The sequence below is a fragment of the Pteropus alecto genome, unplaced genomic scaffold (assembly GCF_000325575.1).
Source record: "Pteropus alecto unplaced genomic scaffold, ASM32557v1 scaffold131, whole genome shotgun sequence".
NCBI lineage: Eukaryota > Metazoa > Chordata > Mammalia > Chiroptera > Pteropodidae > Pteropus > Pteropus alecto.
The window spans coordinates 3,111,157-3,129,431 of NW_006434709.1; the positions used below are offsets into that span (position 1 = coordinate 3,111,157).

At 42.1% G+C, this 18,275-nt stretch overlaps 1 protein-coding gene across 1 annotated transcript in view; it reads right to left on the reverse strand.

Annotated features, from left to right (window-relative positions):
- ARHGAP25 (Rho GTPase activating protein 25) overlaps positions 1 to 15,461 on the reverse strand; it is a 47,918-nt gene extending 32,457 nt beyond the window's left edge. The window contains exons 1-3 of the mRNA XM_006909528.1: positions 13,892 to 15,461; positions 7,431 to 7,518; positions 2,469 to 2,585 (exon numbers count right to left, since the gene is read on the reverse strand). Coding sequence (XP_006909590.1) covers positions 2,469 to 2,585; positions 7,431 to 7,518; positions 13,892 to 14,131 — 445 coding nt within the window. The 5' untranslated portion in view covers positions 14,132 to 15,461. The remainder of the gene's footprint in view (positions 1 to 2,468; positions 2,586 to 7,430; positions 7,519 to 13,891) is intronic.
- Between the last annotated feature and the right edge of the window lie 2,814 nt (positions 15,462 to 18,275).

Here is an 18,275-nt window from a genome sequence, read left to right on the forward strand (position 1 = left end):
CAGATAAGGTGAGAGGAATGTTTGGGGCCAGCTGTGAGGCAGGAGGATCCAAGGGGAAGAAGTTGGGTGTGCCGTGGGAACCAGGTGGGCCATCTCTCCCATTAGGGAGAAAGGGAGCCAGAAAGGGGATTGGGGCTGGGAGAGGCTTTAGCTCTGCAGAACTGTCACTAGAGTGACTTCTAAAAGTTAAAGTTGGGATTTGTTACCTGAGGTATACGGATGGACTACAGGGCTCTCAAAATATCCTGCAGTTGAATATAAAATTGTATTTTTCTGGACTTTTTCTTCTGGGAAGAGTATCCACAGCTTTGATCAAATTCTTTAAGGGGTGTATGAACCATAAAGAATTTCGCTAAAGCTCACCGTTAAAATGCTTGCAGGGAGATCATTTTAGAGGGAGCAACCCATTTACTGAACATTTTCGCAGATAACCTGCTAGTCATTTAACAAAGTAGAGAGCCTACGGGAGCAGCACACAGTGCTGCTATGGGAAGAGGAGGCCATTCCTTTGCCCATTCATTTAATAAATATTAATTGAGCAACTACTATACCAGGCACTGTTTAGATTCTGGGATACAGCACTGCACAAAACAGAGGGAGAAAAAATCTCTGCAAAGTAGAATGAAAGTTTCATTCTAGTGAGGGGAGACCAATTTTGAATAAAACAAATGAGTAAAATATTCAGCCTATTAGAAGGGAGTAAGTGCCAAGGACAAAAATGAAGACAGGAAAGAGGAATAGAGAGGGCTGGGAGCAGGGCGGGGAAAGGGTTCAATGTTAAACGGAATGATCAGAGGCAAGCTCACTGACATGACATTTGAGCAAAGACCTGAGGAAAGCAAGAGACCAAGCAGTGCAGCTACCTGGGGAAAGAGGATTCCAGACAGAGGAAAGAGCAAGTGCAAGGGCCCTGAGGCAGAAACATGCGTAGGGGGTTTGGGGAAGAGCAAGGAGGCTGGGGAAGCTGGAGTGAAATGAGCGTGAAAGAGGGTTCTGGAAAACAAAATCAGAGAGGTCATGGGAGGGGTAGATCGTGCACTCCGAGTCATCGTAAGACTTTTGACTTTTCCTCTGAGAGAAAAAAGAAGCTATTAGACAGTGTTGAGTGGAAAAGGATCTTGATATGATGACAGGTTTAACAGGTTCGCACTGGCTGCTCTGTTGGAAACAGATTATAATTCAGACAAGATAGTAGTCACCTCAACCAGGATGATGGTAGTGAAAGTCGTGAGCAGTAGACAGGTTCCGGGTGGAAAAAGGCATAGAAAGTTTCACAAAGGGCTGCAATGAGGCAGCAGCAATATTCTCAGAGACTTTCCAATGTTTCAAGGGACATGCCCTGCTGATCTAGTACACCCAGGCACCTTACAAGTGAAATCACATTGTGACAGAAGCAGGCTGCCTACAGAAGCAGGAGCCCTGCCCCCACCCTTGGACAGATGGACCCCGTGGACAAATCATTTACTTCTTCAGGACCAAAGTTTCCTGACTTACAAACAGGAAGAATACATGTCTGATTTGCCCTGGGGCTTCAGACTCAACTCTGTTGTCTTCAAATGCCTTCTCCTCCCGAGATCTATGATTTGGGTTTAATGAGAGGCTTAAAAACATCTGAAATGCCACATTAGAACCAAACTCTGTTTCTTGAATAAATAAGTAGTGCTTCTCTCTTCTTTCTTTTCCCTTGGACTTTCCCCTGCCTACAGGACTTGTGCTTGACTTGCTTCTCTGGGTGGTGGCCTTGGGGTACGGGGAGGGAGAAATCCCCATGTGGATTTTAATAGAGTGCAGCAGATCACTGTGGCAAGGCTGAGCCAAGCACCACATAGGTCGCAGATGCTGATCACAATGCATAGGCAGTATTTTGACTCAGAGCGGGTGCATAGGTAGGCAACATCCACCACCCTTGTCAACGCAGAGAGCCTAAAGCACTAGACGAGGGAAAACAGAAAATGTCAACAATCTCACAATCCAGGGCAATAAGGAAGACTGCAGCTAAGCTTATGCAGGCTAAACAGCACATAATAGAGCTTTAGTAAATAAAAGCCTCGGCTCAGCCTGATTAGCATCATAAAAAATATTGTGTTGAGGAAATGAGAAGTGGTTAATGAAACTATGCTACTCTTTTTGTAATCAGTTGACACTGTTCAAGATGGCTGGGGCGGACGCTCTTGAGTCTGGCTGTTCCATCCAGGTCACTTCTTTTCTTGTAGCCCCCACTGGGCAGGTCACAGGCCACAGAACTGCCTCCCTGCCCCAGATCCTGGGTTCACAGGTGGATTCCTGATACCAGCTGAGATTACTGAGCGAGGGAAGCTAGAGGCTTGGCAATGAGCATGGCCTCAGAGTTGTCCTCTGGTGGTCTCCTCTGAAAACTGCTCGAGGAAAAATCATGTCTGGAGCTGCCCTCCACCCCATCTCTGAAATATTACAGACCTCTGCCCAGCAAAGCCTGCAGGGGTCCTTACCTCCAGAGGGCGTGCCAGCGACTCTCCTAAGGAATTTAACCCACTCCTCCATCTCTGCCTGGGAGCTGGCCATGAGGATGTAAGAGTCCTGTCCCGTGCGACTCTGGTCCCATGAGGCTGGAAGAAGAAGTAACACTAATGAAGATCATAGAGTGGTAATGGGCTTGAGCAAGGGGAAGCAAATGGGGGCCAAATCCGACCATTGTCTTGCTTCAATTAAATAACCTATCAGATTATCTACTCGTCCTCAGTGGCACTGAATCTCTGTGCACCCTTATTGTTTTTGCCGAAGCTCTAATTCTGTAGATAAACCACTGACCACAGTGGTCTACAATTGGGATGACTTGGGTTGAGAGCTGCACCTGTGGAGAATAGAAGCCATTTCTTACCAAAACGGAAGAGGAAATTCACAGGGCAGTTTCAGTATTAGAGGAGACAAGACCAGCTCATACAAGTTTGACGACTTCAGTCCATCATGCTAATCATAGATACTTTCTAAGCTACCTTTGAACTCAGTCGTGGGGTGGGAAAGGGAACAGCAACTCAGGAAGGAGGGAAAACAAACACATGTGTGTCTTTCTCATGAAATCGGTACTTCTTGTTCAGGATGACTGCTCTCCTGCCTGCACAGGATATTGCAAACGATAGGTTCTCGATACATACATGATGAACAAATGAAGTTTGTTAGGACTTTCTTTACTATTTTCTCTTTAAAAACATATGTAGTATTTCCTGCATTTGTGTTCTTGAATGGACAAAAGGGTAGAGGAAATGACAAGGAAGTGTAGGGGGGAAGAGGAGACCAAGATAAAGAATGAAAGAAAGTGACAAAATGATAAAAAAAAAAAAAAAAAAAAAAAAAAAAAAAAAAAAAAAAAAAATAGGGAGAGAGAAGAAGAGAAGGAGGAGAACATCAAACACAGATCTTAGCAAGGACAAGAAAATAACAGCAATTCCTTTCAATCACAGGGTACTATTAAATTTCAAAGTGTCTATGTAGATATCAATCCATTTTTCTCTCAATGTCCGGCCATTCCCCTCAAAGAAAGCCTGTTCTAGTACCATGTTTGTGCCAAAAACTATATTTTCTTACAGGAAAACAAAAGACTTTCAAATTCCCATTGGTCCTGGTCTCTTGAACCCATCTTAACGTCACCAAGCCTCACCTTCTTTCACCCTTTGAGACAGCTGATTCTGAATCTGTCTATCATTAGGTCATCAGCTCTTCTGATCAGAAAGGTCTGCCCCTGGAAGCCCTGGCTGGGTGTTTCCAGACGTAGAATAGGAAGTAAAAAATGCTCAGGGAAGAACAACAACAACAAAAAATTCTGTAGGAATCAAAATATCCCTTTGAAATGGAATGGGCTCTCTAGTATCATTTCCTCTCTACAAATAATAGAACCTAAACCCAGAAATGCAAAGGGATCTGCTCCTCGGTGCCCAGTAAGTTAATTGCCAAGCTCAGGGCGAAGCTATTGGTCTCCTTTCTCCCGAAGGAGTTTCCACTAGCCTATACTGCTTCAAATTTGACCTTGGCCAACATTTGTCTGGTGTCTTTCCCCATCACAACTACACTCCAGTCTACTGCGTTGTCAGGAACATGACTTTTTAGTTTACCTTGATTCCTGGGAGATCCTTTCGATCCCCTATGGCAACCTCACTGAGAAACATTCAGTTCCTAAGATGTTTCTGAGTGGCCAGGGCTCCCATGGACTGACCCTTAGGGCCAGAAGATCTGATGATCCATTGACAAAATGTATTCAGAATTGGGTCATCTCAGAGGGTAAAGAAGGTGAGGTTCAGTGATATTAATACAGACAGGTTCAAGAAACCAGAACCAAAGGAAATTTTAAAATCTTTTGTTGCCCTACAAAAAAAAAAGTAATGTTTGGGCATATAACAGTGCTAGGATGGGCTCTCTTTCAGGGAAATTGCCTAGAATTAATACAAAGCCCACGAATAGCAACTCTGCCCTCAGGCACATATTTTCTCTGACTTTCACTGTTTGTACAAATGTGTCACCTACTGGGCTGTTTCCTTGTCAGAAAGGAACTTCCCTTCTTTTCTTTCATTGCCTAAGGAACTCCTTCCAATTCATCCTTTAAAATCATCTTTGCCATTGTTTAGGCGAAAACCTTGGATCGCCTTGACTTTTCTTTGCCACATCCAATCCCTCTGCGAATGCAGTCCTCTCTATCTTCAAAATGTATCCAGAAATTGATTATTTCTCACCCTGTCACTGTTCCCATCTCTGACTTAGATAATTGCAATAGCTTCCTCACTGGTCTCCCCATTGTCCTAGGCTCCTTCTCATCTCAACTCAAAAGAGTTTTAAATCATAAGTCCGATTACGTCACTTCTCTGCTCAAAACTTCCCGATGGCTTCTCATTCTTCTAGTACAAAAACTAAACTTTTTACGATTGCCTGTAAGTGCCTGTAAGAGTCGTGTCCACCGCAGACCAAATCTCCCGGCCTTCTTTCCTGTCTTCACGCCAGGGCAGCCACGCTGGTCTCCTTGCTGTTTCCTGAACACGTGAAATAGGCTCAGAGACGCTGTGCTGGCTGTTCCCCTTCCTGGAATGCTTCCTCCAGACGTGCATGTAGCTTATTCATCTTCAGCTCCTTCGGATCTCTGCTCAAAGGTCACCTTCTCAACAAAAGTGACTCAAAAGTCACTTACTCTGCCTGCTCTATTTAGAATGACAAATCAACCACCACCGTCACCTCGCCCAAGACTTTCTCTTTCTTTGCTTATTTTTTTTCCATAGTACTTATCCCATCATAAAACTATACCATCTACTCATTTATTTAATTTGTCGTCAGTCTCCTCCCATGTAAGCTGCATGCAGGCTATTTTGTTCTTTGCTGGATTCCCAGTTCCTCCAGTAGCGCCTGGCTCACAGCAGGTGCTCAAGAAATTTGTTGTATAAGTGAATGACAACATCTAATAAGGCGACGACCTTAGATGCAACAGAAGGAATAACCCTCCTATCCTTGATGACTCCCTTTGGGTGGGAGAAGAGACAGTTATTCTGCTAGAAGTAAATGGGAAGAGGCAAGCTTGCCCTAAATTTTTGCCTATCCCAAATAAAGAAAAACATAACTACAATAACAGCCTTTTCTGTGGCCTTTGTGCAACTAACACCGGTAATTACAGAGAGAGGGCCCTGATTTGGAACGCCGTCTCTTGTGCCAGCATTGGCCCCTGAGAATCATCTAGCACAAGAGGATGACAAAAAGGGGAACTAAAAATTCTCTGCATCATAACATAAAGAGTTGTCTCATTTTAGGTCGGGTGGAGGCATGATGGCACCTTTAGGAAAATCGTTCTATTGCTTTAGAATTATTGTTTGTCCTCATGGGACTTGTGTGTATATATATCTGTGTGTGTGTGTGTGTGTGTGCGTGTGTGTGTCTGTGTGTGAATCTGTTCAAGAATTCCCCTAGTAGCCCAGGAGACTTCTGCAAGTATGAGTGATAATGAGAGGACAGATCTTCATCCTATCTTAGCACAGCAATTCTCAAGGGTACTAGACATTTGGTGCAAAGCCCACGGTGAATTTGCAGCTGGAGCTCTCAGTAAGGCTACCCCAGATTGAAAATTCAGGCTTTGGGACATGTGTTACCATGGATGGTTGCATCCAATGAATTGTGCCTGTAAGGGATCCTAGGAGTGGAGGAAGCCTTGTGGAAAAGGGGTGAGTTTATCCTAGAGAGGGGAGACTGAAAGAGTAAGCTCTTCCTCTAAGGAGGAAGAGAGCTGGATTAAAAAAGCAAGGGGGTGCCGTGAGAGGCCACCTGGAAAGAGCTAAACTTTAAAAAAACGTTTTTCTTTGTTTTCTATAAATAGTCATAGTCAGTTTTAGGACTGGTTTCTACATTATAATTTCCTCTAGTTCTCTTCGAAATATCAGATACTTACATGGTACTAACTGTATATCAGGCACTGTGAGAAATATTTCATATATATTTATTTAACCTTCACTATCGTCATCATTGCCCCCATTTTACAGATAAAGAAATAGAGGCAGGGAGAAGTTAAATAATGTGATCACAATTACACAAATAGTAAGAGGCAGGGCCAGAATTTGGACCTGGGCAGGGTGACTCCGAACCGGGCGTGTCTAACCTCTCTGCTGCCTTGCCTTCTTCACCAAGTTTCTTATGCACACAGCTGCCTTGGGTGAGTGGTAAGGAGGGAGTTAAGCAAAGGGGGCACTCAGGGGACTTGTGGTCTCCCCTGCTATGTTGGCAACAGCCTGGCTGCACTATGGGAGCAGCAGTCCTGGAGTTCCTGGTTCCGCTGACAAAGGAGCAAGGGACAGGGAGAAGCAGCCTCAGTGTGACTGATTCACACAAACACAAACGAACTCTCCTGAGACAAATTCCCCTTACCCCAAATGTACTTGAAGAAGGTAAAGTAACTCTTGACTGGGAAAAACACCCTCTAATGTGCTGCTAACATGTGTAATAGGTGAATTACAGCACCTGACATGTGCTAAGCACTCAGTAAGTCAGAGCTGTCATTTCTTATTAGGTCACATTGAACCATAGGAGAATGTTGACTGTCAACAATTTCCCAACTGCCGAAATGGCAGTTTCACATAGTTCAATTTATATTTTAACTGTTAATTTTAATGTCCCACTAACCTTCTAGACTGAATTCCTTTCTGTGAGCAGGGATGATGTCTTCAGATCAGTGTCCCAAAGCCTAGTGGAATACATGACTTCAAGTCCATGTTCACGAAGTGCTTACATAGCTGAACTGAATGTGCACCTACTTAGTTCACTTGCTAGTTAATGAACTAGTACAGGTTCATTAACTCTATATAAACTACAATGCACCCTTACTTGGTTGATTGATTAGTTGTTGACAGATCCACTGAATATAGCTTTGACTTCTAGGATCCAGATGGAAAATGAGAATGTAATACACCTCTGTCCCATCTTTTGTCACCTACCTGGAATGACTTCAAAGACAAACTTCCCCGCTTCTTCTGGGTTTGTGGCAATCTCTTTGATAGTACTTCCTGGTAGATACATATAACCCTGAAATATCAAAAGTCAGGCCTGTAAGATAAGCAGTGATTTTATCACCTATGAACTAATATTAAATTGGAAGACAAACAAGATTATGATAGGATGCAGGAGGGGAATAAGTGGAGAAGAACATGAAAAGCTAGCTTTGAATGGGGACCCTTCTGCTTTTCAGGCTTCTATAAAATTAAGTGGTAGCTGTCTGAGAGCAAACTAGGTGCCTAGAGAGAAAAGAACGAGGTCCTGACGGGAGAATGAGCTGAGAGGGCATCCTCACCAATACTTACCTTTTCCTACTTTTCCAAGAACCCGACTTCCTGGCCAAAGCAGACACCTGATCTTTGTGAAGGCAACATTGAGACTGGGTGGACCATACCAACTGCTGGGATCCCAGAAGAGACACAGAGGACTGAACCACAGCTAGCCATTCAAGGGGATGGAGTCTTCCCCTTTGCTAAGTGCCTTGAATGCATTAATCATTTAGTTCTTCCAGCAATCCTCCAAGCAAGGTTTCATTATGCCCATTGACAAGTGAGGAAACTGGGAATCAGAAAGGTTCTATAATTTTCCCAATGTCCCCAGAAGAAAATGATGCTGAGATTGTGCTACTGGGCTACTTTGCATGAGTGGCACCAGAATAAAAGGTCGTGTTATTTTTAGTTAGGGGAGAACGCTGCCTGGTAGGAAGGAAAAGGAAGTATAATTTCAGAGGTACCTGCCTCTCTTAAGTACCTCTCTAAACTAATATTTGATACCCCAAATAATTTCATCTAAAAATAGTAAAAATAAAATACGAAATATATAAATACCATTTATCGAGCAATTACTAGGTGCCAGGCTTTCTGCTCAATGCCCTGAATATATTATCACATTTAATCTTCATAAAAGCTCTATGGGGGATGGACTGATATTTTCCCCATTGGAGAGATGAGGAAGTAAGGTTCAGAGAGGTTGATTAGCTGATCCAAGATCAAAAGCTAGCTATCAATAGGAAAGATATGATTCAAACTTTGGTTGGTGGGATTCTAGAATTAAAAGGAAGGCTTTACTCATAAGTCCCATTAACTTGCTGGAAGAAGCAATAATCAGAGTTAAACTTAATCACACGAAGGCATAAATGACAATTGCAAGCTGTTTCCTCATATTGAGCACGAAAGCCTTGAACATCATAAATGAATAGAGGAGACAGGAAGAGTAGGAAATAGTAAAAGAGACATTAGTGGGATTAGGGGTGGGGACTTTGATGGGAAGAAGGATTTTCCCAGTCAAGGGAGGGCCTAAGTTGCCTACTTGGCAAGTTGGTTAGGGTAGACTCTGTACAAAGATGAAAATTCTGGAGGCCACAAGTCCTGCAGCAATTATGCTGGGGGAGAGGTATGACGGTGGTGTGCCAGAACCCCTGCTAATATTGGCTCAAGATGACTGTTACATTTTCGGGAACTCTGTGAGCTAACTGTTAAACACAGCCATTATTAAAAGTTAAATTATATAGACTTAATATAAAATTAAATATTTTATATTAAAAATAAAAGTAATACTACTCAGAATTCTTAATTACTATATTTTACTATTACTTCTGTTCATATGGTTGGTTATTTACATCTATCCGTGTGGTAGAACTACTATATAACATTGTGCTACTGCATATCTCAACTCCATGTTCAGTGATGTCATGTTCGCAGCTTGAGTCGGCCATGGGGGAGTATTTATACCACAGAAATTGGCAATTTCTACGTCCAAATCAGCTCCCCGACCAGAAAGTCATTTGTTCAACATTTACCAGCACATCTCCGATAGACAACCACATAAGAAACTTCGCAGAAAGCAGGTGACGAGATAAGGAGACAAATAGGCCAGGATTGTCTAAAACTGTCACTGTAGCAGACTTGAAAGGCAATCTGCTGAGATTCTGTTTTAAAAAACTTCCCTGACAAAGAACCTTTTGGAATGAGTTAAATAAAACCAGGTCATGAATTAGAGAGCATTATGCTATGAGAGCTTGACAGACCTCTCTGAGAACCTGGAGAAAAAAATGCAGACTGCCTTCTTTTGAGCTCTAAGGTTCTCGAAAGCACATACACAAGAGTTCCATAATTATGTAATCGTTCTCCTTTGTTGGACACTAGACCCAATATGTCTCATTGACATAGCACTGCATATATCTTAGTATTTCTTTTAGAAAGTTTCTTAAAACCAGAATAGTTGGGACTAAGGGTATGATCTTTTGTGGCCTTTGGAAAATTGGTTGAATTGCTTTCAAGAAAGGTTGCACCCACTGACATACACATCATCAGTATACTTGAGGGCCTTTTTCATCTGAGTGCTCTAAGATTTGGGGCGTGTCTCCTATTTTGAGTTTTCCAGGGATCAGTGTGTGTGCTCTTTTTAAATTTACAATGAATTTATATTTTAGAAATATTAGAAAGTAAACAAAAAAGTAGAAAATTAAAAATTATATGTAACTCTAGTACTCAGAGATTATCACAGTTAACACTCTGTGTATTTCTTTCCAAGCCTTTTTCCATAAATACAGATTCATAATTTTTTCCTAAAGAACAGAAAATCTGTTGTAAATTGCTTTTTTTAAAAAAAGGAAACAAAATAGTTATATTATGAATATATTTCAATTTCAAAAAGCATTAATTTAGGGCATCAATGGCTTAATTTATTCTATTGTATAGATTCATAAAAGGCCTCGGATATAACTTAGGCTCTACCACTGGGTGTTGTTTTTACATTGCTATTATAAATAACACTGGTAAAAACATGTACAGGTAAATTTAATTATCTACATCAATGTTAATCATCCACTCAGATTAAATTCCTAAAACTAGAAACGCAGAGTGAAAGTGTTCACATTTTTAAGCGGCATATTACCCTTCAGGAAGGTGGTACAGATTTTCATTTCCACCAGCTGCACATGAGAATTCCTGTTCCCTAGTCCTTACCGACACTGAAATTTCTAGAAAATCTTTGCCAATTTGATAAGGGGATAATGGTATCTCATTAGCTGACATTGCATGTCTTTAATTTTTACCGAGACTGAACTTTTTATACATGCTTTTTGTCTATCGCATTTTTTGGGAAATTGCCCATTTGTGTCATTTATTCATTTTTCTACTGGGCTGCTTCTTGCAGATTTGAAAGAATACTTTAAATATTAAGACTATCTGTTTACCACATGTATATAAACAATTTTTCCTGTTTATTATTTGCTTTTTCTTTGTTTTTAAGGTACGACATTTTCATTTACGTGATTAGTCTTTCTCTTGTGCTGTTTTTGTTGCTGTGCTTTAAAAACCTGTCTTCCAAATATCATGCAGATAACTGCATTTTCTTCAAACGTTTTTATAAACTCATTTTTCACATTTAAGTCTTTAATCTATCCAGAATCAGGAATGGTGTAAAACATAGTGTAGAAATATACCTTTACTTTTATCCAAAAATTTAGCTTATGTCTGTAACTTTCATTTTGTTTCTAGATATTTGCAATATCTGAGTGTCCCAAAATAATGTTAAACAATAGTATAATAAAAGTATTTTTAATAGATTTTTCTTTACCTTAATAAAATAATAGTGGATATATGAAAAGTCTACAAAAATGTCCTCTTAATTCTTGTTTGTAATAATAATATAGAAACATCAGCTTAACTTAAATTATAGAATGTCCATATAATAGATTATTTTACCACTGTTAAGAATTATATTATAGAAGAATATTTAATAATAAGGGGCCATATTCATGACATATTGTTAATTTTTTAATTAAAATATATTATTCTAGTAATTTTGCACTTAGGATAGATGAGTTTATAAAATGCATATGTATAGAAAAAACTGGAAGAAGTAAGGATTTAGGTGTCTATTTCTGGCTGATGGGAGAATTTTTATTTTCTACCTGTGCTTTTCTGCATCTTCCAAATTTCCTACCATGCACACACATATAGCTTTTGTAGTCAAAATATACATATCCACATAAAAAAAAATATTCTTTCTACGAAATTCATTTTATTCTTAAAAGCGTTTTTAAAAAACTTTTTTATATCTGAAATGAGTATTGGATTTTAGTAAATGCTTTTTTCAGCTATCAATTTATGGGCTGTTCTCATTTGACTTATTGATCTCGACCTATTGATCTGATGTATTATTTTCCTACGTAATAAACCATACTTATTATCTTAGAAGCAGCTTTACCTAATTATCCTAGGCTAAAGTAATCCTGAGAGGACTTTGGGTTTCCTTCTCTAGAAGTAAAGGAGAGAAGGCTAAGACTCTCAATAATTTATTTTACACTTTGACTTCAGTTTATGCTTTTGCAAAACAGTTTTTTACACATGCTTCATATCATTTGATCCTGTGATAAATGAAAACCAGTTAAGATTGTTTCATTTTACAAAAAAAGAAAGAGTCCAGAAAAATTAAATAAATAATTACATGGCCAGATGGTAGTAGAGCCAAGAAAAGAACACCAGCTTGGAAACAATGTGCCTCTCACCCTCCACACCTTGTGAGAGTGAACGCCACCGAACTGTCCTTTCGGCTTCAGGAAGGCGCACACATTGTTGCCATCTCCCTCACTCTATGCAGATGGGAAGACTTCCTGCATCAGCTATTAATGCACCAGTCACTATCATCTGAGCCTGTAATTGCTCTGAAAGGGTCTGAGTTGTTTGTAAAGAGAAGGGAGTCCGACTACCATGCACAGGACACTAAGAACTCAGTCTGTAGCGGGGTCTCTGGCCCTTCTGCAGCCTCTGCAGTGACAGACACTAATAGCTCTCAAGTAAAAGGCCTGTTTAACCAGGTGCTGCTGATGCATCACAGATCCTCAAGTCTGCTCTTAAAAGATAATATTCCTCTTCCAAAATGGCTATCACCTTTCTTACATACCCTGCCATGCACCCTCAATATCCTCATCCTTCTTGGGGCTTTATTTCTGGCTCTAGAAGGTTCTAGAGTCTGTCTTCCCTAATCAGTTACTTCTGGCCAAGCTCTCTCTTACTTCTCCAGAGACATGAGCGCTAGATAGAGTAACTAGTTTTCCTGGTTGCTCCGACACAAGAGTTTACACCTGGGATCCCAGAGTAATTGGTAATAGCAATCCCTTTCACTCTCATGCACCACAATGGCCATGAGGAATCAACGGTGAAAAGAGAAAAGACTTAGGCCCAATCTTTAGGACCAAAGCCCTCTATAGCCCCATCTACATCGGGAAATCCTGTTTGCTTTCTTTTCAAAGTACATGAGAAATCTAATCATTCTCCTTCAGCACACAAGTTCTACTGAGATTTCAAACATCATAACCTCTCACCTGAATTACCTTTGTGCCTCCTTCCTCAGGCCCTACGTCTATTTTTGAACATAATAGTCAGAGCCATCTTTTTTACAACATAAGTCAAAACATGTTCCCTTTCTCCTGGGAACTCTCCATCAACCTCAGTGTAAACACCCAAGTCCTCGCAGCGGCCTACAATGCCTTTCAATGCCTAATCTGTGCTCCAATACCCCACGATCACCCCCACTTCTCTGACCTCATCCCCTCTGATTCTCTCATTCCTTAGCTCTGCTGCTCCCACACTGACCTCCTTGCTATTCCCCAAGGACATCAGATATGCGCCACCTCAGGGCCTTTGCACTGGCTGTGCCCTCTGTCTGAAGTGCTCTTTCCCCAGAGATCTGCTTGATTATTTACTTCTCCTTAGTCTTTGCTCAGATGTCTCCTTCCTCATGAACTCATTCTGACCGCTCTTTTAAAAATTGTAACATCTCCTTCAAACACTTGGCTCCCTTTAATCCATTCTATTTTTTCTTCATAGAACTAGTCATTTTCCAACAATCCACATAGCTTTCTTTATTTATTATGTTTATTCTCTACTTTTCCCTCCATCTTCTGAGTTCTACATGGCAGGGATTTTTATCTGCTTTACTCACTTGTTTATTTAAAGTACCCAGAACAGTATCACATAGCAGATGCTCAATAAATATTGATTGAACAAATACATGAAAGCCCCAAATCATTTTTCTTGAACCCCAATCTACTCTATCCGAGCTCTCATATACTCAGAGTCATCATCAAGGCCGTGTTGCCAGCCTTGGGTTAGAGCTGCACTTAGGAAGCTCCACAGTGTTCACCTTGGGGCTTCCTGAAGAAGGATCACACTGTCATCTTTGCAGCTCAGGTTCTATATCTAGAAAATAGCGAAAAGGAGAGAGCAACCTCCTTGCAGATGGATGTGTGTCTAATCCTAATAAGAAGGCCCCTGTGAGTTTATATGTCATCTAGGTGGGCTCCAGGGACACTTCCTGTGTGCCTGGAGCGAGGGAGGGGGAGAGAGAGAGAGAGAGAGAGAGAATTGGTAATGGGGACAGACAGCCTGGCCAGTACCTGTGGCTTCACGTCTTCTTCGTCCTTGTAGTAGTAAAGCTGCTGCGCCCTCAGCACGAAGTACCTCTGCTGCCAGTTTTTCACGATGGACCTCTGTTTCTTCAGCCAGCCCATCTTGATAGGCCTTTCCAGCGGGTTGGGAGTGGACGACTGGTGAAAAGCCGCCATCTGCTCGCCGGTCATAACACTCCTTGACCGAGCTATGGAGAGGAACAGACAGGCGGACTGACTGAGGGACATGAAGCAGTGTGCAAAGAGTGGGCGGGGAGGCGAGAGAGGAACCCCCGAGGGGGCTGAGCGGCGGGTGGGGCCCCCGCCAGGTCCGGCTCAAGGGTCCAGATCTGTATCAGAGAAAGTCCTCAGCGACCCACAAAGGAAGACGGACCGAGACCGAGAAGGAGGCGAGACCCAGAGGCCCAGCGCGCACAGTCCGGCAGCCGGGTCGGCCCCCTCATTCTACGAAGCGAAAGATTGGCTGGAGCATTCTGCAGAGGAAGTGGCCGCAGCATCTGACAAAAGGTGCTTCCTTTTTCCTGCGTGGGAGTCAGTATCTGACAAGAGAGAGTAGAAAATAATATCTGGCTCTGACGGTTCAGGGTGAGTGAGTCCCACGCAGCTGCAGCGGCACCGGAAGTTGCCGGGCATTCTTCACCAAGAAGGAGCTGTTGTGTTCGCTCTGACCTCACTGTCAAATGGAGCCCTTCCCCAGCAGACCCGCAACACCCCTGGCCCCACTCCACGCAGCCAGCAGGCAGGAAGCTGGCACCTCCTGAATTTTCCTGCCAAGTGTCGAATGCCATTCTGTCCCCTGTCTGCTGAGAGTGATTACAGCCCTTTATACTGGACCAAGAACCTCCCTGTAGCTACTTTCCTCCTACCTTTTCAGTCAGGCTGTCCCTCCCACGTGCTGACAGCACAGGAGCATTTGAAAGGAAAATAAATCTGCCAGCAGAACGGAGAAACAGAATTTGAATCCAGACCCTTTCAAGTCACTGCTTTGTGTAGTTGGCTTTTGTTTTCACACATGAGTTCTGCCCTTCATTGGATCAGGGCCAAGTATCCACGGCTTGTCTCCACGGTAATTCCCATTCAGGACAACTCTCTCTACACTTACCAGTCTTATGTCTGCATTTATTTTCTTGCTGGAGGAAGTTTCCATTTCATGTTCCCTTTTTTCAGCTTTGCCACCATCCCCCCCAATAACATTCATAATGTAGTTGAACTAAGCCAACCCCATTCTCTACCCATCGCATCCCACCCGGTTAGAGACCTGTTCTTCCTTTCCTGTCACTTTGACCCTGGGTCCATTATGCAACTTCTTTGAGCTTCAGTTTCCTCACTTGTTAAACTGGGATAGTAATAGTCCCTTCTCTATGGAATCGTTGCAGAGAAATAACAAGCTAACATACGTAAACCACTTAGCACAGTCCCTGGTCCAAGGTAAGCAAATGTTACTCATTATTTTTATCAACAGATGACTTTACTTCTTATTGCAAGGATACAGATCAGCTTTGAGAGCTTCCTAAACATCTCTCATTACTTCAAAATGTCGCTCCATCATTAAGCTTTCTCTCTTCTTTCATTCTTATCTTTAATGCATTGAATCAATAACTTTTCCCATTGTTTTTGATTCCTTTCTTTCTATGTCCTTCTATACTTGGATTTTCAAACTTTATTTATGTTTATGGCATACATTCAAATACTAAAATTTATATGGCATTATAAAATCTTTCTTCCACTGATTTTAATTGTATTCAGACTTACCACCTTATCTACATGTGTCGCGCTTCAATCCTGTATTGTTGTCTGAAGAGGACTCTGCCCTAACTGAGCTCCCTTGACCTTCGCAAGGGGTCTGTGTTCCTGTCACATACCCTCATTTCCAGGTGCCAGCTTGCAGTCACCCCTTACCTCCTACCAGGGACTGAGATGTCATATTATGTTATACACCAGGGAGCAAGACATACTTGATTCAACTTCCTGTTGGACAGACATCATCATAAGAGTTAATAGACTCAGCTCTAGTAAAAAAAATAATTTGACATTTTGAAAACAATTTGGCAGTATGTTTCCAAAGGGTTTGCTTAACATCAGTGCATCCTGGCACCTTAGACAATATTTTTCTTAGATCTTGCTCCTTAGTTAACTGCTATGTTGAAGATGTTCCATCTATAACTCACAGGGTAGTGGGGTTGATGATTTACTCTAAGGCTGTGTAGATGATCTGAAAGAAACATAGGAGGGTTTGGGCAGGAATACAATGGAAGGAGGGAAATTGAAGAACTGTACACAGCTCTGTGTCTCTCTAGGTCAGAGACTGTAGCTTGCAAAGACTTGTATCTGTCCTAGAAAGAGAGCAAATTGTAGGCAGAGATGAAAAGAATGGTTCACACACAATTTATGGAGAAAATGAAAGAGTGAGGAATTGTGGCAGATGCAGGGGTATTTTCCCCACCCTAGTAGCCTCTGTGTCACCCAGCCCAGTGCCAGTGTGATTTTTGTGACCATGCAGATGAAGCATAAGCAGCATCAGAGTTGGGAGGGAAGACCTCTCTCCTAGCAGTAGCGTAACCAGAAGTCTTCACTTGGCCTCTTGGGTGATGTCACCAACTGGAGCCAGCATAGGAGAAGAGAGAAACAGGCAGGTGTCACCTGCTGGTTACGAGAACTCAAGCTCATGTATTTCCCCCCAGAGACCCACAGAAATCATTAGAATCACTATAGGAGATAGGAGAAACTGAAAGTCTCCAACAGCATTGAGGAAGTGCGATGTGGGGAGCAGGAGCCAAAAAATACACCATAGATTGAAGAAAATTAACTCAGCACAGAAGAACTCAATTGCTGGGTTATTATTCTATGGCTAGTTCTGGGAAATTTTTTATGCTCTGTTGTGGCAAAAACAACGATGACAAAAACAAACACACAAAAAACAAAACCTTCCCCTAGAAGCATCTGTACGTTGCAGAATGGCCTGGCAAAGGCAAGAGTAGGTATGAGGATCTAATGTTCTCAGACCTGGCCAAGAGAGGCTTAATGCCACTGTGGCAGAGAGGCAGCCACCTGTCTGCCCACATATGGCCAAGGCCTTGACTAACCATCTTTTATATTCCATAAGTGATACCGTTCACCCATACATCCACTCAGTGTTTCCTGAGGGCCTGTTACCATCCCCAGCATAGGCAGTATGACTACGGTCACTGGATCATGTGTGACAAGTTAGAGTGTAGATGGCTCAGTACAAACCTCCAGACTGCTGAAATTAGGGCAGGTGACAGCTAGAGCTCTGATGAGCCAGTGACCAAATAGGGGAACTTTCTGTCCCATGTCAAAGCCATCTACCACCTCACATTGCACATTACCAGGCACATCATGAGATGATTCAAATATCAGGGAAGAAAGCCTGATGGGCGTTGAGTTTGACTTGATTTTGACTAACTTTCCTTGTTAGTTCCTTCGAATAGTCTCTCTGTGAGTGTGACTTGTTCCTGGATAAAGTAAACAAAGAAATCTGTTACTATTAATGGAGCTATTTCTTACAATGAAAATAATAACCATGATAAGCTTCACTTGTGAGCCAGTCATAGCACACTGAGTGCATACTCCCAGCCCTTCGGGAAGGATTTCTGAACCAGGCTGTGAGCTGGAGAGGGGTCTGCAAGCAGACTAGGGAGGCAAGATGAGAATTTGGAAGGCAGTTGCTAAACATTTACAGAACACTCTAGGGAAGGGGGATATGAAGTTCTCATGAAGTCAGAAATTCAGTCTTACTCTAGTAGAGAGAGAAAGAACAGCCTCTAGAATTGCACTGTCCAATACAGTAGCCACTTGCCATGAGTGGCTATGCCCATGAAAATTAACTAAAATAAATTAAATTCAGTTCCTCAGTCACACCAACCACATGTCAAGTGCTCAGTAGCCTCGTGTGGCTCATGGCTAGACGATTGGACAACACATACAGAGAACATATCTATCATCACAGAAGGTTCTATTGGGCAGCACTTCCTGGAAACTGAGTATTATCATTACTAAGCATGGGACAAAATAGGCCTTAAACGTAAGGAAGCATTTCATCAAATAAAAAATTCGAGCTCTATGGCCCAAGAAAAAATGGCTTCGGGTGGCAGAGTGAGAACCTCAACTTTGATCTGAGAGTCAAGAGGGAGCTGTTTCATGTACCTTAGAAAGCGGGAGCCCATGGTAAAATGTAGACAAGTTATGTAATTATACTGCATATGCTGAATTTTAGTCTGCAGGTGAGTGATGGCACCAGAAAAGAAAGAAGAGAAATGAAAGAAGTGCACATTTCCAGGGATACTGTTTCTGCAGTAGAAGTTAGCTGCTTTTTGCCCCACATTAGAGCAAGAGAAAATTAAAGGTGGAAGTA